The sequence below is a fragment of the Acanthopagrus latus genome, chromosome 11, assembly GCF_904848185.1.
Source record: "Acanthopagrus latus isolate v.2019 chromosome 11, fAcaLat1.1, whole genome shotgun sequence".
In the NCBI taxonomy this organism is placed as follows: Eukaryota; Metazoa; Chordata; class Actinopteri; order Spariformes; family Sparidae; genus Acanthopagrus; species Acanthopagrus latus.
Genome location: NC_051049.1, coordinates 20,163,613 through 20,187,747, shown reverse-complemented (window position 1 = coordinate 20,187,747; position 24,135 = coordinate 20,163,613). Strand labels below are relative to the sequence as shown.

The 24,135-nt window shown below is 42.3% G+C and overlaps 2 protein-coding genes across 3 annotated transcripts; both read right to left on the bottom strand.

Moving 5' to 3' along the window:
* Positions 1–592: 592 nt before the first annotated feature.
* LOC119028500 lies at positions 593–12,113 on the bottom strand. 2 transcript variants are annotated; one of them, XM_037114598.1, is made up of 5 exons: positions 11,887–12,113; positions 7,759–8,043; positions 5,199–5,756; positions 4,438–4,651; positions 593–1,319 (listed from the first exon to the last, which is right to left on the bottom strand). In XM_037114598.1, exons 2-5 carry the CDS (start codon positions 8,030–8,032, stop codon positions 1,061–1,063), a joined length of 1,305 nt encoding a protein of 434 aa, XP_036970493.1. In that variant the 5' UTR covers positions 8,033–8,043; positions 11,887–12,113; the 3' UTR covers positions 593–1,060. The 2 variants fall into 2 exon arrangements, with proteins under 2 accessions (XP_036970493.1, XP_036970494.1); XM_037114599.1 differs by lacking the exon at positions 11,887–12,113 and adding an exon at positions 11,406–11,622.
* A 1,560-nt stretch (positions 12,114–13,673) lies between these two features.
* On the bottom strand, positions 13,674–24,082 carry ctdspl3 (CTD (carboxy-terminal domain, RNA polymerase II, polypeptide A) small phosphatase like 3). Its single transcript, XM_037114602.1, has 11 exons — positions 23,778–24,082; positions 20,836–20,959; positions 20,577–20,717; positions 19,803–19,917; positions 18,953–19,064; positions 17,393–17,479; positions 16,970–17,032; positions 16,512–16,591; positions 16,067–16,193; positions 15,669–15,764; positions 13,674–14,165 (listed from the first exon to the last, which is right to left on the bottom strand). Exons 1-11 carry the CDS (start codon positions 23,904–23,906, stop codon positions 14,100–14,102), a joined length of 1,140 nt encoding a protein of 379 aa, XP_036970497.1. The 5' UTR covers positions 23,907–24,082; the 3' UTR covers positions 13,674–14,099.
* Between the last annotated feature and the right edge of the window lie 53 nt (positions 24,083–24,135).

Here is a 24,135-nt window from a genome sequence, read left to right as displayed (position 1 = left end):
TAAGATGTTACCCATTGCCCGTTATCTTATGTGACCCTGAAGCCTTCAAACTTAAAAACAAGACTTGTTTGTTATCATACTGGTATTAAATTGGCAAAACGTGGTATGAAAATAATGTTCTAGCTGAATCCTGAACACCCAGTCGGCACCGAGCTTATTAGAGACACAACTTTTCAGTCATGAACGTTCCTCAGGCGTGCCCGACTGTCTTTTAATGAGCTGGTAACAACAAGTAAATCTCCAGCTTGAAAGTCTATTCTGACATGATAAATACCTTGAGTCAAATGAATCGCCTTTTAATTAAAGTGATTTGGATTGCGCTTTAATCTCCATCTTCAGCGTCCTGTTTTCGTTTTGGCGTCGCTTCGCGCCACAAACCGAGGCAACATCAGCAGCAGCGAGGACGCCAGCAGGGTGGAGATGGAGAGCAACCAGAGAAACATTGAGAGCGTGTTATCGCATAATGACAGTCCCAGTGCTGAAAACGCACACTGTAGTTTCTCCAGGAATAGCTGCTCAATCAAAGCAAAGAGCAGCAAACTGGTCAACGTCAGCGAGGAGCTGAAACCCGGCTGGAAATTATGAAAACACGTTTTAACAAATGGCTTTTATTCTGTCTTCATCATGTACAAACGTCTTGGACAGTTGGGATAATAATAAAGTCTGACAAGTTGCTTTCTTCCTGTTTTGTTTTTTTTTTTTTTTCAAGGTCCAAATTCAGCCACATATATAACAGAGCTTTTAAGTACTTGGAGTTCAAAACATTAAATATAGGCACTGGAACAGCTTAAAAGGACAAATGTTTTAAGACTACAGCATTGTTCAAAGGCTTCCTCCGCCACTAGCAGGGAAAGAGCTCTTGCGTTCAGATAATAAGCATGAATCCACATTAAAAAAAGAAAAACGTCCTGTATAGGAGGAGCAAAAACACAAGTTAAGCTGTCACAGACTTGGAGGTTATAGTTGCAGCGTGTGTTGCTGTGCTGAACTGCGAACCACAGGAATGACCTATTTTTGGAAAGATCTCCTCCTCTGAGAGAAGAAAGCGCAGCTCGCCTCCTCACTGAGCGTCCAGGATGTCTGTGGGTAGGATGTCTGGGGTGCCACTCGGGCTCTGTGATGTCTCCCCTGACCAGGAAGAAGAGGGGGTGACCTGATTATAGAGGACGTCCTGAGAGCCAAGAAGCGGCTCTTTGAGATTCAGGGTGTACATGAGGAACAGATTGAGAGCCACCATGGCGAGGAGTGGGAAGACTGTCAGGCCGGAGCCGAAGCCTCGCCAGGAGCTGCACGCGTTCAGGCTGACCCAGTAAACAAGCCTGTGGAGGATTGAGAGCAACACACAAACAGGAAATCAGATCAAGTTCAAACTTGCACCGATAAACACTCAACGCTTTCCTGATGGTGGAGCAGCTGTTAAACCAGGACAGAGAAAAGGATTTAGGACCTTTTTAGCATATTTCAGTACCAATGCAACAATATGGAAGTACTTCTTTATAACATTTATACGATATGTAGCATTTTACAGTAGGGATGGAAGATACAGATTCCGTGCAGATGCTAGGCATGGCTGATAATTTCACATTTTTGTATTTTAAAACAATTCCTAACCTGTATTTTATGCACACCTGAGGGAAAGAATGGCCAACAAACCAACTTCTGTTTCCGAGTGCCAAGGTGCCGTTCTTCTTAAATCAATGAAAGCAGTTTGGTTCCGTAATATTGGCTCTACCTATGTAATAACTTCACCAATATATAGCAGAAAATATACATTTCCTACCATATCAGTGGGATCATTTATTGGTTCAACACATATTGTTCATCCCTATTTTACTGTTGGAACAAACTGCTTTAGACTTATACTTAATATTGATAACTTTGAACACATTTCTTGATTTTACACATTCCTGCACAAAACGGTAAAGCTCTTTGATGTAAATAATCATTTTCTACATATTGTTTCTATTGTTTTTAAAGTTCATACTTTTGGGTACTTGTTACAACACTGGATAAATAAACCTCTTTGAGACTCAGATAATTATACAGACGACACAACGAGAAGCGGAATCAACTTAAAATGCCAAAAGTAGGATACACACAGCAACCCAAAAGGCTGGCAACCACTGATGGAAACTTGAACAAGTCATTGTCACTGTCATAAGTCTGTCACGTGTTTGTGTAAAACCTGAAAGGTAGCTCATAACCACAGGAAAAAAAAAAAAAATACAATGGCTGGGACCAGTAACTTCCTGGAGCAACTAGTGCCAAGCAACAGCCCATGGCCAAGAAACAGTCGGGCGTGTAGTTACAGCACACACATAAAAAAGGTGAATGGCGTCCTTTCTACACTTCTGAATTTGATTGTTTAATCCATACTGTGCAAAAACCGACCTAAACTGCAAACTCAGGAGGGTAGAAAAGGAGACAAGGCAGTTTCCAGTCTCTGTGCTAAGCTAAGCTAACTGTCTTCTTGTTCTAGCCCAGCATCTCATTTGACCAAGTGTGTCAAGGTAGTTCTTCAAATGAAATTAGGAAAGGAAACAAAAAAGAGGCAGATGGAACTTATCTAAACAGGATCTTCTCTTCACCATGTGAAGATTCTCGTCTCACTTGCACAAACCGAGCATCACAATCCAGCTGACAGAGAACATTATGTGCTAGAAAATAACAACCTAATTCTGTTAAACGGATTACTCGGCGATCTGATACTTCGGAGGTGCCTGATGCTGCATGTTTTAGACCTTCTACTTTCATTTCTCAGTACCTCTGATGCAAAGAAAATCAAATCAGTCACACCGCTCTTAACCCACCATGGCATGATGAGAAGCAGAGCGCTGCGACGGACTGAGCTAATAGAAGAGTTCAGTGAAGTTCGGTTCAACTTGTGTCGGAGTCTGAACTCACTGTGGCTCTGCAACACGCTGCCAAACGCTCTCTTTGGCTTTGTTAATGACAGTGGCTGTGTTCGTTTTTAGCCATGTTAGTGGTGTGGCTCGAGAGACGGCGAAGTTGGTCTGTTAGTCACCGCTTTGTTCCAGACTGAAATATCCAAAACAACTACTGGATGGACTGTCATGAAGTTTTAGAAAGGCAGTCATGGTTCCCAGAGGATGACTCCTGCTGACTTTGGCAGTTTATGTCTAATGAGTTTGATGCCCCCCCCCCCCCCGTTTTTCTTGCGCCACCATGAGGTTGACATTCGTGGTTTGAGTGAATTGACTCAACCACACTGGATCATCATTCTCAGAAATGTGCGTCCCCCCACCTCAGGATGAATTGTTGTAACTTTGATGATCCCATGACGTTCTCTCATCTCTGTTTCATGAGCAAAAAAATGACGTCCGCCTCTGTTGTGCTTCGTGTTCAGCGCTGATTTGGGAATGTTACCTGTTAAACGTCAGCATGTTAGCAATAAGCTCACAGCCGAGTCCAAGTCAAGACGGCTGCAGACCTTGTCCTGTTGCCGTTTCATTCAATTCTTACAGGGTTTAAACAAACGAGTTCAAAGCATAGTTGCAAAATGACGGGGTAGAAGAAGGCGACCTTACAGAGCGACACTAGCTGTTTCCCTCTGTTTCCAGTCTTTGTGCCACGCTAAGCTAACTATCCTCCTGCTCTAGCTCCATTCTCAAAACACAAGCTATGTTCTCATTTTACGTGGCAAAAAAGCAAATAAACATATTTCACGTGATGTTGAAAGGTATGCAGGATTTTCCTAAACATAACATAAGTAATAACTCCTAATTGATGACCCACTAGAAGTGTGTAATAGTGTCTATATCTGCAGAGACCCTGCTCTCTGCCTGTTTATTTGTGCTTTAAAACATAACTGCAGTGAAACAATTGAGAATCACCGTCTTACATGTGTGATTTACTCCTTTAATTCTGTGATTTACTGCTCTGTCCTTGCTACTGCCGCTCGCTCTCTTCATTCACTCTCTAGCTGGCTCGACCATCGCTGCTCTCTCCGGCCCTGTTTAGAGCTGATGTCAACATGCATTCTGGGTAACATACAGTAAACCGTAAACCAATACAGGCCAACTTATTTGTTACCTGCGGAGAAAGTCCCCAGACTCCCTGAGTTGTTAAGGTTTTGCTGTGGAGAGTGTTTCAGAAAGTTTCTAAGAAATCCTCACTTAACTATTTAAATATTATATTATATCTACATGAGGAAAAAAAAGTTTACTGTCCCAGTGATGTACATGTTTATTTGCATATAGAGCAGGGAAATGAGATCCAATCACAAGTGGACAATTGAGACGCCGATGTCAATGCCAGGCATGAAACGACGAATTTAGCTGTCGACTTGTGATAGGATCATCCGGGAGCAGGAGCAATTTTTTCTTCATTGTGAACTGATCTGCGTTTAATGCCTCATGTCTGTGTCTCATAGCCACGAAGGAGCATTTCTAACAGAAACAACAATTTGAGCCTCACCTTCCGAAGATGAACATGGCGACGAGTATAGGGACCAACTTCAGCTCATCTTGTGGCAGCAAAACGGCCATAACGACGAGGTTGAGGACGTAGAGGAGTAACTGCTCCAAGGACGACGTGACGAACAGCTGCTGAAGCGCCCGTCCTCTGGGAAACGGCTCCTGCAGATTGAAGGAGGCTGTGCAGAACTGGCACGCTGCACCCATGAGCATCGCTGTGAGGGATAAAAGAGCAATAAGTCAGTTAGCGTCTTGAATTTCAGCCATCTTTCCACCAACAGCTCTCAACTTCCTGACAGCCTACTTTGTTTTTGTAATATCTTCATTTGAATAAAGCAGGGTGGCCAGCATGCAAATCCTCCTCTCGCTGCCATGAGCTTGACAAATAGGTGAGAGGGAACTGGTCTGGGCCAGCTTTGGTTTTGGATGTTTTTGCCACCTGCCCCCTCGCTCAGGTCGCCCAGGTCGGGAACTGAAATATTCTGAAACAATTAGGCCACAGCCTGGGAGACGAGAGACGCCGCCAACCTCTCATTGTAGTTTCCATTTAAAGCCGTGTGCTGCAGAAGGAAATTATGCTTCTCTCCAGAGGCCTGGGGAGACGTCTGCTGCACTGAGGTTGAAAGCTCATGAAATTAAAGGGGACAGGAGACACTAAAACATTCCGAGACGAGGCGGCCAGACAAACCAAATCCACTCTTAATCTTTATCTTTCATTTGTGGCTGCTTGTGAACGTCAGCGTGCAGGTGTGTGAAGCGCACCGAGCAGGATGGGGATGGCTGCCACCACGCAGCAGCACAGGACGAAAACGACGCGGCTGCCTGTGTCGGGGCAGTTGGGGGGTTTAACTGGGACGTAGAAATAGAGTGCATATAATATCCCGGCTGCACACAGAAGAGAGGCCAGGACTGAGAAGAGCGCAGGAACTCGGCCGCTCTGACAGCAGCGAGACTGGCAGCAGCACCGTCCCCGACCTGAAGCCTCCTCTGCCGCCTCGCAAGTCTCTCCCCGCCCCTCCGAGCTCCACACAGTCAGCTCCACGCTCTCCGGCGGCGGTCCGATCAGAGGGCGACCCTCATCCAGCGTGCAGTCCAGAGCGGTGGATTCTGGACTCCATCTCGGCGTGTCTGTGCCGTTGGGAATGTCTCCCTGAGAGGCCGGGGTTGGACAGCTGATGCAGTTTTCCGTGGCAGCGTCCAAATTGTGCGCTGTGATGATGGGACTGGAAAGAGTTTGATCCAGCTCCCCCTCCTCCTTCTGATCTGCTCGTGGCTCCTCTAGGAGGTCGTCTCTGGGCTGCTGGTGGCAGGGAGCAGGGCCTGTTCAAAACAGAGCACGAGTTTAACACAGAATCCAAAACCAGACACTGAAATGAGGCAACTACAGACTGGCGCTAATCAATCATCCCCTCACTGTCAGGCCTCTGCTCTGTCCGGGTCTCTGGTAACATTTTGGGGGGCGGGCACAAGGCTGGATTAACCTATTAGGAGGCACCAGGGCCAGAAATTGCAGTTGGGGCCCCCATTGACCTTCTGTGCATTATATTTGTTCCCAGTCTATTTAAAGCTCCCACAGTTACAGAGACCAACAAGTACTCCAGTGCAACAATATTATAACATGACCACAAGTTTCCTTTGAGTCAGTTAGTTTGTGATAATTGATTAACCAAAAAGTAATATAGTTAAAGCACCACGGGCGTAGGAAGCATTATAAATATTGGGTTGGACAGTAATCAACTATTAGATGACGGAACATCGAGGCTGCTGTCAGTCACATATAGACGCTTCATATCTAAAACAACTGGGACAGTCTGCTTCTAGGATGGCGTCATATGAACGGGTATCCTTCTCTCTTCCCGAGCAGAACAGAGTGGTATTATTTGAAGTAGGAGAGGTTTTGTCACTACATTAACAACCCTTAAAGGTCCTATTTGTAAGAAAGTTGATTGTTGAGTCTCAGTCCCAACTTGGCAGATACTGACACTTTGGGTTGGTGGATCAGGTCGGACACCGACTCAAAAGAGAGAAAAATGCGTTAGAAAAATAGACTTTTTCCATCCTATCTGAGCGCTTGTGGACGATTTCAGTGTTGGATTATATCAGTCATGTAGTGGCCCAGTTATATCGTGCAACCCATGGAGGCCTTGTGGAATTCTCAACTCCTGGAGATGAGATGATCGCTCAACTCTTCAATAGCGGTTGTGACTCTTGCTGCAGGCTATATCTACACTCATTCCATACCTCAACCCCAGCTCCCTGTCCACAAATTACTATTTTGAAAGTCTTTGTTTTTTTTTCGTATAATCATGTGAGCAAGCTAAGCTAACCTTGCGCTAAATCACTGTGTGGACCTTAGTTACTGGTGTTACACAATATATGTAGTAGTGGCTCCCTGCTCCGTCACTCTATCAGGGGCCCTTGGCTTCAGAAATGTTGAAAACCTGTTTAGATTCAAAACGATTTCTCGGTTGAAACACAAGCTCCCAGGAACACTGTTCGAGATGACTCACAGACGACTCTAAATTCTGTTCTAAATCTGTCTGAAACTTTCACATGTCTGTTTTTGCTTAGAAACAGAAGGACTTTATGAGACCACACGTATACTGTCACTGCTGCGCAAAGCCAGTCAACAGCATAACTTTTTTACTACAACATTACAATGAAAAAACACTTTAAAAAAAGGACGCTTGCTTCCCGCCCAGGCTCAACAAATAAAAACTACCACAAAAGAGGCTCTTTTTCTAAAACTCCGGTCAAGCTTTTCAATAATCCATCCAAAAGAACGCTGCAGTCCTTAAATTGTCAACAAGAAATAGACTTTAAGTCCTCAATCTCACCGTAATCACAAAAGAGAAGAAAAAGCTTTTGCTCACCATGTAGTGAATTAAATCAGCCTGTTTCTCAAGCTGACGGTCGTGCTCCTGAAAGCTGACTCATGTATTCACAACAAAATCAAAAGTCAAAAACATATTTTTTCCACCTCCTGCTGCTTCGTTATGTCCTCCCTAGTACTACAAACAATCCGTATAAATGATTTAAAGGTCCTTCAACTTTTATGCCTGACATGGAGGTGATTTAATCCAGAGCTCCTGCAGGTTGATCTACACATCTGCTCAACTTTAAAAAACTCCTTCAGCATTATTTTCAAAATTGGAAAGACATGTTCAACCGTTGCTGCGCTTTAATCAGTCCTGACTCCGTCTCAACTCTCCAAGGATCCCGCCTGGACTCAAACTAGACTTTAGCCTCTGCTAATTTGCACTGGCCTCCCCTGAAATCCTACAGCTCCGTCGCACAGTGAAAAGCAGTGGTAATAACTCACTCCTTGGCTGATTGGTTGCTGGTGGCGGTTCAAGGGAGTGCTGTGAGCCGGAGACGGAGTGGGAGGACGAGTGAAGCTCCTCCACCGACGACTCGGGACTGTCTGACACCGGCGCCAATGAGATCTGAGTGTCCAGGTCCAGGAAGGGGGAGAAGGAGAGCCTGGTGGGGTCGATGTCCTGGAGCTGGTTGATGATGTCGCTGATCGACTCCTTCATGCTGTCGAGCTCCTTCGCATTCTGCGGGTTCGTGGCCTGAAGCCCCGAGGTGCTCATAGTCACACAGCCTGGGAGAAAGACAAAAACCAGGCCAGAAACCAGTTAGGAACACCAAACCAGGGCCACACAAGGCAGGAGAACCACCTCGTTCCTCCAAGCATCGAGAGGAGCCAAATCAGGACACGACTGCACCGTAAACCCTTGTGTTTCATCTTTACTTTTTTATTACAGAGTTCACTTTCTCTCAGGCATCTGGTGACACGCTGTAATGACAGTATGAGGTCATTAAAAAAGCTTTTGAAAACAGTTTTGAATCCAAAATGAAAAACTATTTGAATCCTGATTTCCCCCCAAAAGAAAATCATGGAAAGATCAGCAGAAGTCTGTTGAAGTTGGAGCCAGAGTCTCAGAAAAGTTGAGAGTTGTACACTTTATTTAACTCGTCCTTTCTGTCCCTTTTATCTCCTTCATTCCTTTTTTTTTCCTACCTGCAAACCACTTTTTACCTATTTGTTGTTCACTCTTTCTTTAAGCACAAACCTCTAAAAACTTCAACTTTATTGGGACGTTATGGTGAGTGATAGGACTGGCTGCATTATGTGAGGAAAGAGGCGTTCTGGGACTTCAGGAAATCAGTGTTGATACGAGTTTATGTCTGTGGTTGTACAATCATCATCGCTGACGGGAAGTCAGAGTTTATCTTCCTCTGTCAGGTAACGCTGCCTGTGCAGGACTGAATTGTTATTGTTGAAGTTTTTTTGTTTTCCTGAAACATTTTCCCTTCAAGAAAAACACATAATCTGTAGTTTTACTCCACTGACATACATGTTTCTGTGGAGCTTATGGATGGAATACATACGTGTGGTTTCTCTATAAAAAAGACACTGCACATTTAAGACCGCTACGGTGCAGACAGGACACTGAGGTACATTTGTTGGATGTTTTAACAACCTTTAGTGAAGTTAAAACATGAATGGTGTCTGTTTCCAGTATGATTAGACTCATCAGATTTCTTTAGGCTGTCAAAATATGAGGTGTGGGACAGCTAGGGTTGGAGAAGTTTAGGAAATAATAAACCTGTGAACTACTTTGTGGTTCGACATTTTGGAAAATAATCACATTTACTTCCTTGCCAAAAGTTAAATGAGGAGATGGGTCACATCTGTCTGTTAACCATGAAGCTGGAGCCAGGAGACAGCTGAGTTTAGCTTAGCTTAGCATGATGACTGGAAACTTGCTAGCTTGGCTTGACGGGAGGCTGTCTCAGGTGAGGGTCCTAAAGAGTCGGTCTGTCATGATCATTACCTTAATGACTCAGATCTACAGATCTGATCTTTGACTCATCAATAAAAATGATAGACATGACCTCTGACCTGTGTACCTGCATTATAAAGCTATTATATCATCTTTATATCGGTGTCAAAATTGTCTTAAAACAACAATTATTTCATTTCTCAGGCCCACTAAAGAGGTCAAAGTATCCAGTATCCCATTCTGACTTATTTTAGAAGGCCTGGGGAGGTCACTATATACAGTATTTAACTAATTAACTATGAACCCGTCTGCACGGTCCCAAAGATGTGAGGAAAAAACAAACATATTCCTGTAGTAGATGTTGGGACCTGACCTCTACTGCAATCATACAGAGCAGATAGGACGACGTCACTAACAGAGAATAAACAGTGAAAGTTAATGTCGAAGAAAAACATTATTGAGATTTCTCATGGGGGGGAGGAAACTTCAGCTACACGTCATCGAGAGGATGAATCAGATAAATCATGTGTTACCAGCAGTGCAAAGTAACTACGGACGTCTACTCAAGAACTTAAGCACTAGAGCCGACCGACACTGGATCTCTGGGCCAAAGTGATACCGATATTGAAGAGTAAAACAGTTCTAAACGCACATTTTCTTTTTGCAACGATGCCTTAAATGGGGTCAAACACGATATCTACAACAGCATCAGGATATTTTATAGTTTAAAAATAGACTTTACTGATAAAAGGACAGCAGTGTGATAAAACAGTAGAGCCCGACTGATATGTCAGTCCACCGATATCGGCCTTCCACAGATATATCTGTATCACTACACATGTGGCCGATATAACATTTTTCTTTTCTTTTTTTACAGAACATAATGCAGAAAACATGCTTGGGTTTAGGCCCTCTGTCCACATAGCGTTTGCCTCTGAACTCCAGCATCTTTTTCAGTTGTTCCCACTAAGGATCGAGCATCTGCAGCGACAGGAGGCCGCTCAGCCTCTTTTTTCTCTTTGAGTGCTCCTCCTTCTTTGTGGCCGATCCGAGTTGAAAAATCTCTCAACTTTTCAGAAAGGTGCTGGTGACGTCACCATCGCTCTTCTTCTCCCTCCTGGCCCAGGTGATAATATTCAGCGTATTACGGATCATGTCGTGTACCCACAACCTCCTTGCTCTGATGTCAGATAAACAACAAACTGATCGTAAGCTGCAATGGGACAGTGTCGATCATACAGCAGCGGCTGACGAGACATTGTCATAGCGATAGGACAAGTGCAGCATTTTTTCTCTCAGTGCACAAACAGTTCATCTGGGCTCTTTTCTGCCTTAAAATGTGCGTAGCTTTTAATTAAACTCCCAATGAAGTTTGTTGCTCACTGTGAAATATCCTGCTTCCATTACAGCACTTCTGTATCTGTGGTAATGTTTTCAAAAAGGTGTTTGATAACCACATTTGGGGGATAATTGCAAAAAGAATATTTATATACATTTTATGTGTTTTGGGAATCTGATATGTCGATACTGACGTTTGCTCCCTGATAAAAGTCAGACTCTATAAAACTGTAAAACGTCTCTGGGACTTTTATAACTACAATCATCCCAAGCATTATAATCTCTGAAGGAAATCTAAAAGTTCTCATATCAGCATATATCGCACTACATATATCATGATACTGGTATATCTTTGAAGGGCAATATGGTCTGATAATATCGGCTTATTGATATATCCTTTAAGCTCCAGTGGAACTGATCATTTAATATTACGTCATAGCCACATCCTGTATAATGAGTACTTTCACTGTTTATACCTACTGTTACATTTTGTTGCCAATACTTTACTCTACTGGAGTACTTTTTATAGTGTGTTATTGCTTCTATTGCTTCAATAAATGATTCGGATGCTTCTTTTGCCAGTATTTGGTTACTTCTTCCCACTTGAACGCGAAAACTATCTATTGTGCGACGATCTGGCCACCAGCGTCAGACAAATAGGTGTAATGTAACTCCAGTCACCAGCCTTTGTTGGTCTGGACTCTATCAGAGGCTTCATCAACATCTGCGCATTGAATTTGGAGCGTTTTTTTCTTCCTTCTGGCTGGATTTTGACGCACGGTGGCGCAGAATCTGCACGCAAAAGCATCTTTTTGTCAAAAACCCATGAGGACTTTACCGGGTACAGAGCGCAACAAGAGGACTCGTCTGGCGTTTTTCGTTCGGAGGGGAATAAACCTCGGTGGGGATCAGAGTCGGCGTGGATGTGGAAACGCGCGTAAAAGGGTTGGAGGGGGGGGGCAAATGTGCTTTTACTCCCCCGCTGAAAAAATGACTTTTCTCCCGCTGCTGGGCAACTCTCTCCAACAAAAGAAAAAAAAAACGTAATTCTTCTTCTTCCTCAAAGCAAATAAAGCCCGGTCGTGTCTGGTTCAGCGTGAGGGCTGCAGGAAATGCCTCGTCAGGTGATAAATAAATCAAATGAGCCGAAGAACGCGCATTGAAAGTGTGCGTAAAAGGAGACGCGAGTCATTCTGAAACCCTATATTTACTGGCCATTCAGCAGCAATTACAGCAGATTCAAGAGAGAAGTGTCAGTTCAGCTCCCTTGCCTAAGCGCTTTATTCAGTCAGAAAGCATTCCTGTGTAAATGGACTTACTTTAGTCGGAGGTCGCAGAGTATTTGGTGAGTTTACTCTTCTCGCAGTAGAAAAAAAAAAAAAAAAAAAAACAACAGAAACGCTCCGTCCTTCTCTTCCCTCCCCCTCCGTTTGCTTTTTTGTCTTCCAGGATCCTGAACTTCTGAATCAAATTTCAGGACGGACAAAATACTAGGCTTTTTCCTCCGCCCACACAAGAGTTTTTTTTTTCTCTCTCTCCTTTTTTCTCCCCCCCCCTCTTTCCTGGGTACCATGTCAAACACCATATGGAGCAAATAAAGCCAGAGGAGCTGCTGCACCAGCAGGAGGAGGAGGAGGAGCACTTTCTCTCAGTTTACCTTCACATTCAACATTAACAGTCTCATCCATCCCAAACACTAAACGTTTATCCAAACAGGGCAGTAAACATTTAGACTAGAAACAAAACCTCAGTACTCCTCCAATACTCAGACACGGAGAGGTCATTTGGACTAATGACTTTACTCTCTAAATCCTGTATGCATTACTGTGACAGCATCAGGAAAGAGAGATTTACAAGCCATTCACAAGCAGTTCCATAGTGTTTTTCTTTAAATGTGGGCTCATTTTCAGCAATGGTTTAGGCAGCGGTATTGAAGTAGTGGCAACTGTACTTATTGGACTTTCTTGCAGCTTAATACTTCCTCTGCACTACATATTGGAGGCACATACTGTAACTTTCACTAGGGGTTGACAGCAATTACTAGAAATCAAAGAGGCTGAAAACTGATATCTGGGACTGATATTTATTTGCAGTAAAAATGAAACTGCATCAACATTTCAAACAGCTATTGATAGAATAAATTGAAGTACAATGTTCAGGTACTCCTCCTCTCCACTAGATGCATTTGGTACATTTAGTCGTTTAGTTGGTGGTTCCTTTGCAGATTCAGATAATTCAGTGTTTACAGGCTGTTAGCTGTGATGTGTTTCTAATCAGATAGTGTTTATTTTATCAGCAATCAGACATAAAAATGGCCGATACCAGTGTTTGCGAATACCACAATATTATCATGATAGATATCTGGGGGAAAAAAGAATGCTAACAATCACATCCATCTTCAGTTTGTTCACTGTGTTTGTAGAATTAAATTAAAAATGTGTACAGAAAGAAGGACTGCTATCAAATACAATTGAAAAGGCAACCAGATGAGCAGGTCGAACACCTTCTCTGGATTATTCACACAATGTTATTATATTAACGGTTTCAATATTCAAATGTTTAATATCACGGTCATCGTTCATGTTGTGATATCAAGACACCCCAGACCTACACACAGAAATTCCTCTTAGATGTGGGGGTTTGCTGCTTGATCTCTGTAGAGTGTGTTTGAGTTTTGGAAAGACAAAGTAGTCACTACAAAATTCAACTTTTTATCGGCATGAGGGTGATAGCGACTGAAACCTCAGTCGTTTCATGTGAGATTCTTCATATTAACGCACTGTTAAGTGATCCCACCAATCTCACACATCTTTTCCGTTTGCTCCTCTATCCCTCTGCTGGCTCCTTCCTGCTGCACAGGAAGCGTTGAGTTTCATTTTTCCAGCAGCAGGAGCAGCCTTTTTTTTTTTTTTTAGGAAATAAAATAAAGAAGATCGGGCAGCACCACTGTTGTGACTGAAAACCCAGGAAGATGTGGACAAGATAAAACCATCAACATCGACATCAATCCCCTCACACGTTGAGAAAAGTAACTCTTACGTCAAATCAAATATTTCTTTGGATGTAAGCTGGTAGAAACTGGGCTGAAAAAATAAACCAAACATTGTTGTTTTTTCTCCCATTTATTGTTCGGGTATTTTATTCAATAAAAAGGCATATCTAAAATATACAGAGAGAACAGCTGTTGATTAGCAATATAATCAATAAATAAAAATCCGGACTATAAACAACATATTTCAAGTTTTGTTTTGTAAATATACACAAACGATGGGGAGCAGTTTTATTGCTCTGTGGAATGAGTTTCGGGGAGTTCGGGGGTTTCGGTGACAAACGACCAGCAGCATGTTTGAAATACCAATGTGCCGTCCTTTAAAGTCATCAGGGAGGACAGAGGAGGTCCACCACAAACTAACAGGCTTCGGGTTCGTTCCAACTGGTTCTGCTTTTTAGCCAAAGCATAGAGAAAGCAAACATGATCTGTGAAAGTCACATAGAGTAGTTAAAGTGAGGTTAGAGGGGGAGGAGAGTCCCGTTAGTCCTCGGACAGCAGCCTGTGGAAGTGATCCTTCCTCTTCTTCAGCACCTCCCGAAAATCCTCCTGAAAAAACACGAGAGGAGATATTCAGAACTGAACGATGAAGCCGGGGGAGGAAAGACGCCAGGCAGATGCTGCTGCAGATAACCAGCTGTTTAATCCTCAACTGGCTGCCTGGTAAAACACTGAAACATCTACCGGCTGCACTGATTACGACTAAAAGAATAAAACTGATGTACAAAAACAATCTGGTTGACCCTTCAAACAACAGAACTCAAACACATGCCAGTTAAACTTTTATCTGTTAATGGCTCAATTAATGGATCAATTATTTAACATTACGAACAGTTTCGATACTTAAATACAAGTTTCACTGATCTCATATCAGCTCTGCCTTTCTCCTGAATTTTCAAATCAATTTGTTTTAAATCTACCTAAAATTTGAAAAAGAAAATACTATCAGTTAAATTCATTTTGAACTCTTAATTTATTTGTCATAAAACTATTGGCTTTTTAATTTTAAAAATGCCAGAAATCAGCCAAGCCCAGCTTCTCAGATCAGAATATTTGCTGCTTTCTGACTGAATACTTTTGTAGATGTGGACTGTAGGTTGGACAAAACCTGACAAAGAGATGTCAACTACAGCAAGTAATTTCCACTATTTTCTGACATTTTATAAACACAATTATGTTTAATAAGTCTTTATTGTCTGTCTATATGAATATAAAAATTGCCCATCACAGTATCCAGGATAAAAACACAAATTCTATCATGTTAGAAGCAGGAACCATGTTTAACATCTGCTCCTGAGAAGTGATTTTGAAATTTTAAGTGCAACTCCTCTATTTTTCACAGTAAAGTGTGTTTACAGGTCCTGGGGGAGAACTACTGCATATGTGAGGAAATAAAGGTAGCCTAAAGCTTTTTGTGGTGCCACAGTGAGCTGCATGCAATTTGTTGAAATTCCTCCAGTCATGTCACTCCGTGGATGCTGCATTGTGGGTAATGTAGGCACCGAGTTTGGAGAAACATCCACTGGTCTAGCGTGGCACTCATAAAAATGTAGGACTCATTGTGAACAGTTTAAAAACAAATCTCCATTGATACAGCTAACTACTAATCATTTAATCGAGCGATCTTTGTAGCTTTCAAAACAAACCCAAGTGGAAATAATTGGAGAACATTTTATATGAAGTAACGTGACAGCCTGCTGTGGCTGAATGAAGCCAACGGGTACGGTTAAGAAAAAACGCATGTATTTTCCATCAATCGTTCACATCACGTGACTGACCCAGTTTATCAGGTCAGTGCATCCCCACACAGTTTGATTATAACAATAACTAACATTTATTATGTTACTATAAAAAAAACTTGCTGAAGGCAAACGTCTGCAATCTCAGTTATTGAACCTTACAGTGAATTTTATAAAAAAAAAAAAAAAAAAAACTAAAAGGGGAAATGGGACAGAATTCATCTTTCCCTACAGAAAGGATGCTGGAACAAGGCAGTGACTTATGTCTGCCACTCAGCAAACAAATGGGTTAATCAAAACCAGATGGACTTACTGCTGCAATGAGTTTCTCCATGGATGGGATGAGCTTCAGCAGTTCTCTGTCCTGTGACTCCCCGGACCAGCTCTTGATGGGAATTGTGTTCATCAGCTGGAAAAAATACCAGAATAAAAACAATCTTTTCACTGTTTTCATTGTGCAGATGCACTGGCAATAACATCTCAAAAGTATTTTAATGTATCAAAGTATAACCATAGCGAAATTCTATCCATTTGTTATTATCCCAAAAATCCCGCTGTCATCAACTGAACTAACATCGTTGGTTTTTAGTCTTTTCATTCATGGGATTTGTGGATAACAACAAAACTGTAGAGCATCAGCTATATCCATTAAATGAAATGAAAATGACAGCGCTGAATGTTAAACAGGTCACTGGGCTCCATGGTGCTTACATGGTATGGGTATGTGTGGGGTGCGTTGTCCAGGACCACGGTCTTGGCGAGATCCCTCCCGAGGACGCTGAGATCTTTGATGTAGTGGCCGAGAACACAGGCGCAATCTTCCTGGTATAGACGATGTCTACAGGGGAAAAATATCACACCTTTAAAAAAACTTTTACTCTTATCTGTCAGACAGCTGTCGGTGTGACAGGCCGCTGTGTCCACAAAATGTTATTTTCCTGAGCGAAATCGTCTTTTTTTTAGGTTATTTCCAATCAAAACAGAAGCCGCAACATGCAGCCAACTAGAAAAAACATATGTTTTCAGTGTGCTGCTCACAGACAGGACCGGCAACAGGCTGACACTCTCCAAGTCCGTTAACCTGACAGAGTGCACGTCTCTGCGGTCAAGCAATGAGTTTATGAAACACAAGTGGTAATAGATCTGAGAGACATACCGAAACAGCTTTCTCTGCGGGTCCAGGATGTTCAGAATCTTCTCAGCGTATTCCTTCTTCGCACACGTGTAAACAAACAGCTGCAACGGAACACAAACAGCAGCCGAACTCAACGTGGCGGTGAGGACACAACGAGATACAACACCGAGCGTAATTTATTTTAATATGCAAAGCAATATAGAATAAAAGGTGGAAATTAACTGGTTCAGAAGAATGAAATGAAAATAAAGCAGAAGGTTTGGTGGAGGAGAGTGTTTGGGTTCTAAAATAACTCCATAGATCAGTTCATCAGACAAGCGCACAATAATTGAAATTCCACCAAATGTCGTCAGATTGTTGTTAACGATAAAGTTCATCTCATCTCACTGAAAACAAACAGACTGTAGGCGGCACTTGTCTCGAGCCAACTGCACCAATAAACAATCAGACAATTCAGTTTAACATGGATTAACACGTACCTCATAGATTTTGGCCATGGACTGCAGAAACTCTTTGACGTGTGGTCGTAGGATCATGTACGCCTGTTGGTAACAGAGGAGCAGAGAGTATGAAAGAATGAGTAAACACCTATCCTCCATAATCTCCTCAGTTCATATTCAATTACCTCAAACTGTTAAATGATGCTTAATCTCATCTACAAGTGTCTCTTTTCTCTTTACAAGAGTCTCTCTTGTTAGAACAATTTTTGCACCAGTGTTATTGTTAGTTCTGCTATTTCTCCACTTCTCCTGCTTCCTCTCATCCCTCACTAAGGAGGACAAACACACTCAAGTGATTCCTCCATCATCCTTTCACTCTTCTCACCATCTGCGCTCATTTGCTCAGCATGCTTCAGATTCAAAAAGCAGGTTTGTGAACAGCAACGTGCAGTGTGCAGTTACCTTGTACTGACTGTCCTGGAAAGCTGTGTAGAAGGTGTACTCCGCTTCGTCGATCACACTCAGAGAGCTGAACATCAGGGTCTCCTCCTGGAGAGAGACAGGACAGTGTGACTTTGTTTTTTGGGTATAAAAATCAATGTGGGTAATGATATTATGTGGGTAGTTCTTTCAAAAAAAATACAGGGAGCTGCTGAAAGAAAATAAACTTTTGGAGAGACGCAATGCGACATCAAGCTGTGGTAGCCAATCATGTGATCTTGCAGTCCGACTGGCTGGTGTCCAAAGTATTCTTGATCAGTTTGTTTACACTAACTGATACTTAATAATGGACATTTTTCACATTTTCTGATTTGGTTTTCTGCACTGGTTGACGTCACATGTTCGATGTCAGGGTGAAACAGGCTCCGTCACATAGACGAAAAAAAGACCCACGGTCCCAAAGTTCATGCTATATTTCTTGTTTCCTCAAAAAACATAGTGCTGCCAGCAGGGGAGGACAAATACTCTGCAAAAGTTTAGGTAAAGTTCACAGACCAAACAACAACATGCTCGCCGCACAACCATGCTCTAATGCTAGTCTCTCTACATAAGAACACCTGAACCAGGAAGTCAAAAATACAGAAAACCAAAACAACGACTGTGTTTGAGCCTTAGAAAACAATATGCAGGTAGTGTGAGGCAACAACTGCGTGAGGTACTACAAACTAACTACTTTATGACAAGATATTATACCGAGTACATGGAGTTCGGAGTTGCGTATTTTGGAATTTGAACCTGGCAAGCTCGAGTCAACACAACACCACTGGCTCCGCGATTACACAACTACACCAGCGATTACACAAGTACTGGCCAGTGAAAAAATGATTTCAATTATCCAAAAATTAAAATGAAATGTGTTCAACTGCCATGGAGACATCAGATCCGGTGGTAAAATCTGACCTGAGAGGACTCGCATAGATAAGACTGCTCTTCCCAGGATGACGACGACATTGATCATGAGCTGGGTTACTAGCTGCCAAGGCACCTTCACATCTCCAAAAACAATAGAGCATATTTCCAAACAGGCATTGTAGGGACACATCGGTCACATATTCAATAATCTAAGCAGTTACTTTTCGCCTGAAAAAATACCAAAACGTAGTCGCATTACATAACAGGAGCCAAAATCAAGAACCCATCTGGTCATCTGGCCTGTACTTGGCTGAATATTTCCTTTTAAAATTGGAAGGGGACTCGCGCCGTGAGTGATGATGTTTCACAAGAAGAAACAAGAACACACACCGAGAAGGGCCTTCTGTTTGGCAGAGACAGCGAGACTCTTTTGAGACCTAATCTGCCACAGCTGGTGTGGATTTCAGCTGCTGGTGGCTCGTTTGTGATCCGTCCATCTTTGCTCCACATTCACATGACTGCAGTTCATCATGTCTTATTAGGTTAAAATATCACGAGTTTATATTAATTTGTCAAAGTTCAAGTTTCATGTTGGCTATTCATGTGTCTGAACTAGTATGTGTATGTGTGTGTGTGAGAGAGCAGGAAGCTCCAGGCGAATAAACTCACCAGGTCGACCACCAGCGTGGCCTCAGGAGTGCTCCTGGTCTTGGGGGGGATGTCTCGGAGTCTGGGTTGGGAATGCTGAGACTGTGACGGTATGTTCTTGATGAACCTAAAGCTGGAGATGAAATTAAACATCTTAGAATAGAAGAAGAATCACGTGAAGCATTACAACATTGAAATACAAAAAAGATAACATTAGGTACATCACTAGCAAGCAAGACAATGCTTGCGAGACATTAGCTAACTACTAGCAATTGCTGTATTGTTGTTATAAACAAAAGAACTATAATACTTTACAACAAAGAGTTACCCCTCGGTTTGCACTGTGCCCATGAAAAAAAACCTCAGTTTGGAGGCCATGTAGCCCCAACACGTCACCCTACACCTAAGTGTACATGCAAAATGGAGGGGCAGGGCTAATAGGAGAGTATTGAGACTAAGTCAGGACTCTCCTTTAATACCCACTGAATCACATCTTGTAATAAGTTCTACTTTATATTTTGTTTATAATCAAATGTAAAGACTGTTGGTAAGATTATTGTGTGTCGTTAAATCCACAGTTGTGATATGATGATGATGATGTATGAGAAGATCAATCTCATCATCACCTTAAAAATGAGCTCTTACACAGTCTAGTAAACTGATTTTGCATAACGGACAGGAATTGGGACAAAACGCGGAACAGGGCATGCATCCAATCTCTCTTCAGTGTTTCTCCCTGTACGTTTTTTACAACATTCATTCATTGAAAATTGTACAAAATGTTACACGGCTCACCCTTGTTACTTTGGCGCTGTCACTCCAATGAGATTTATGTGAAGGTGTGCGAGTATGAAAAGCGTTTTATACTCACGGACTGAACACGTCATCCTCCTCGTCTCCAGCCAGAAGGTCAATGGAGCCATAACCAAATACACCTTGCTCCGGGCTCATCAACACGCTGTTTTCTGTACCTGCACTCTTCACGTCTGGATAGAAACATACAAATATAAAAAGGGTAAGAAACACGAGTCTGTTCATCTCTGAGCAACCACGGGAACTTAACACTTAGGTGCATCATGAGATGACATTTCGATGTTTCATTTATTGTCATTCCAATGGGACTGGAGCCTCTCACTTCCTCTCACTGCTGAAGTGCTTTACAGAATCAACATTGTTTCTGACTCGGTCAGAATGGAACAGTAATGACTCACACTGGATCTGAATTATAACAGGACATCGAGGAGGAGTCTCCTACCAATACAATAAATACCAACAGTCACCACATTAAAGCCTCCCAGGCGTTCAAGAGACTGAAATTGTTCTTTGTATTTGATGCAACCAGGGTGGGAATTTACCACAGACCACCACAAAGAAGCTGGTCAGTTTAGGCAGTGGTTGTTATGGGAGTTTACTCCACTGGGCTGTGTGTCATAGGAAAAAAAAACAGCCCTCAACAGGAAGACTATCTCCTACAGTGAACTGTAAGGAGGCAAAAGTGTTGAGTCGACAAAGTACATTTACACTCTCCTAAAGCATAAAATTAATCAAAATATCTGGAGGGGTAGCTGATGACTTCTAGGTTGAGTCTCTTTAAAGCCCAACAGCTCGTATATAACAGAACTGCAGTGACAGAAACTGTACTCACTCTCTTTGCTGGGAGTGAGGAAACGCACGATGGGCGAGTAGATGTTTCTGGCTGTGGTGTTACGAGGAGTTGTGGGGTCCATCTCTGACAGTATGTGCTCGTGGCGCAAGATGGGCCTGATCGGAGTCTTGAAGGCCAAATCTAGACAAAAAGAGGGAGACCAGTCAGAAAACACAAAAACAAGTCACTGAAATATTAGGAAGCAAAATGTAAATATATAAAGAGCGTCAGTGAGAAACACTGGACTCTGCCACCACACCCGTTTCTCTGTCTTCAACGGGGATGGCTCTCTTCCTCGCCCGGCCACGGGGCAGTGGTCGCCTAGTCATTGTGGGAATCTCGTCATCTGAGTGATGGTCATCATTATCCAAGGTGTCTTCACTCTGCACAGTAAAGTCAAAAAAGGTCATGATAAACCGAGACACTGATAGCAGAGTTTCATTTCAGCATGTTTGGAATGTCAAATCCCAAGGATTCACAAATAGCACATCTCATATCGACCCTTTAACGTCTATTGAATAGACTCTGTTCAATGACACCAGCAGCATTTACAAACCTGGATTAAAATACTGAGATATCACAACAGGCATATCGGTAAGATCTGCTGACATTAAGGGAAAGACTTTTGGTGCTTTAATAAAGAAATCTACACCCAGGGAAATAATAATAATGTGGACTTGACTAGCCAATCATGTGGAGACATTCATCGTTTTTTTTGTTTTTTTAAGAAGAGTCAACAAAGAAGATTTTACTAAAGCTCACTAAAATGTGTATTATCTGCAACTTACTATTACCATTACATCAATTCTCCAGTATCATCTAAATAATATCCAAATATTCTCGTGTAGCTGAAGTACAAAACATGAACTTAAAATACCATAACCTTAAAAAAGCTGACCCTTTACAAGATTGAGCTACTATTCAAATGCAAAACTGACACAACAGTACAATCTGGTTAACTATGACGAGAGTAGAACCTGTTCAGAAGAAGAAGAAGAAGAATATTGGTGATAGGGGTGTAACGGTTACCGGTGTCACAGTAATTCACAGATAATTCCTGACAGTAAAGGTTACCGTTTAAGTTTTAATTGCAGCGGTAACCGCCTTGGTCGATAACCATGGTGTGAAGAAGACTTGCGAGATACTTTATCCAAGTCTCCCTACACAGGCGCGGCGTGCAACATGCGTTTGTTATGTAGTGAAGAGGACATGGCGGAGGGAGGATGTGATAATAGCGGCCCTCAAGGCATTTTTATCTGAAGTCTGGGCTATTTTGGTTATTATAAGAACGCTCAGGGACAGCTGGTCACGGATGGCAGCCCTATCTGCAGGAGAAGAAAGTTGTTGGCGGCAACACATCCAAATTTACTTACTCATTTGCGCGGCCATCACCCTCAACTGTTGGTAAGCTAACCTTAAGCTCGGGTACATGATGTATGTGTATGTCAATATTCTCTGTCTAATGTGCTGTTGTCACTGATGTAAACTGACTAGATAGTGGTATAACTGAACAAAGTTGATCCGTGATTTGGCACGTTATCTTATTAATTTTAGATTTCACGTTTTAAAGTCGACCTAATATTTCCCCAAATAAATGATGCAGACTTGCAATGAGGAGGATTTGAGACAAACACATACTGAGTGGACTGAGTTACTGAACGCAAACTGACTGAAATGACTGACTTATAAGCAGACAGACAGCCTATATTTATAAGTAATATCAGAAATATATATTACGTGTGGATTATTTGTAGAATAGACATATACATATATATATACATATACACATACATACATACATGTATATAGGTGAATATAACAAGTGTCTACATTAATATATGATAAATCTATTTAAATATAAATCTTGGTGAAATTATTTCAATTTAGCAGTGTATCAGTGTTTTTTCAACATTTTGGAGACATTTTAACCACACCATTACTGCGGTGTGAAATCTTCATACCATAACATCCCTAAGGTGATAGTGTTTATTGCAAGATTATGCATCACTATTATGGTTTCATTTTTCCCATGAATATGCCGTTGCCAGGAACTTCTAATTTAACTCTTTCTTTTTTTTTAACGTTGCAATAAAAATGCTGCCTCGGTCATGAAGTCATATCAACGGAACATGCCCACATGTGAGCCATAAGCCTTAACTACTGGGCAAATGCTGCTCAGGTCCTCAGTATAAATAGTCTGCAGGCAACAGTGTCCCACTGACCTACTTTTACTGGGACCCTCTCTCACATGGTACTGGGCTGTTTAATCCTCTGTCAGACACCGCGTCACAGAGCCGTAGACCTGTCTGCAGTTTATGGTTCAGAGTTGTGTACCATAAACCCTTGACTGGGATGAATCCCTGGTGGAGCCATCTCAAGGGAAAATACTTCAGTTAAGTGATGTTTTGATGTTGTAAACATTGACTGGAAAGGATCTGCAAGATGAGTCAAAGGCAACAAGCATACCTTTATCTCTCTTTTTGTGTGGGACAGGGAATAAAATCCCTCAATTTCAAAAGGAGCAAAACTTCCAAGTAAACAAATCTTAATTCAGCACTTGGCTGCAGATGCAAAGCCAACACAAGATAAAGTTACCATGTACTATCCTACTACTACTACTATTATAAGTTACTTAAGACTCAAACACAACAGAACATGAAATTAAAGCTAATAAATATAACGTTAAGTAAAACCATATTTTGTCCATTTATGGGAAACGTAAACACAAACAACAGCCTGCACAATGGCGGTGAAGTTGAATCGACAGCTTCAACAAAAACTGACCACTACAACCTTCACAGAGGTGAGATTAAGACTGCAGCGACATTAATTCTGTGTTTAAACCAACTTTATCAAATTGTCATAGTTTATCCGAATAACTTTTTCCCCTTTAAAAAAGAGCAGGGGTTAGAAGCCACCTATCGTCCCGCAGCTGCCGCTTCGACCTGGACCTACAACAAGGCTTCAACACAACAGCAGCAGGCGTTGCTAACTTGTTAGCATCACCCGCTGCTGTTTTGTTTTGAGTATGCTAGCTAACCAACATCCGGGCTACGCAGCACCAAACACCGGACGTTTATTCCCACCAATGAATCTGGTGACAAACACGGTGTTTAACGGGACCACCGACATTCATGGTGGTATTAGACAAGGTCGCTGACTGATAAATGAATCGTTTCAAACTTTAGTTTGTTATCTTACCTTGGGTTGAGGCGAGCTTTCGGTCACCGTCAGGCGCGTTCGTCTCGGCGTCGCTTTGTTGGACGGTCTTCGCTTGCTCCTCGGCGTCTCCGCACAAGTTGTAATGGTTTTTTGAGACCTAAGCCTCATTTTTGTTCTTTATATGTGACTTTAAAATATCAACACATAAACTGCTCCACTGTAACGATGGTGATCTCTCAGACCATTTGCGTTTCTTTTCCACACGGCTAAAACTAAAGGAGGGAATGAATTGCATCCAATCATAGGATGAGTAGGGCGGGTCTCCGGTGTCGCCACGCCCATCTCCGTGTATTCTCGAATCAGTTTGTGTGTTTAAATCTGCCGGGTGTGCGATAGG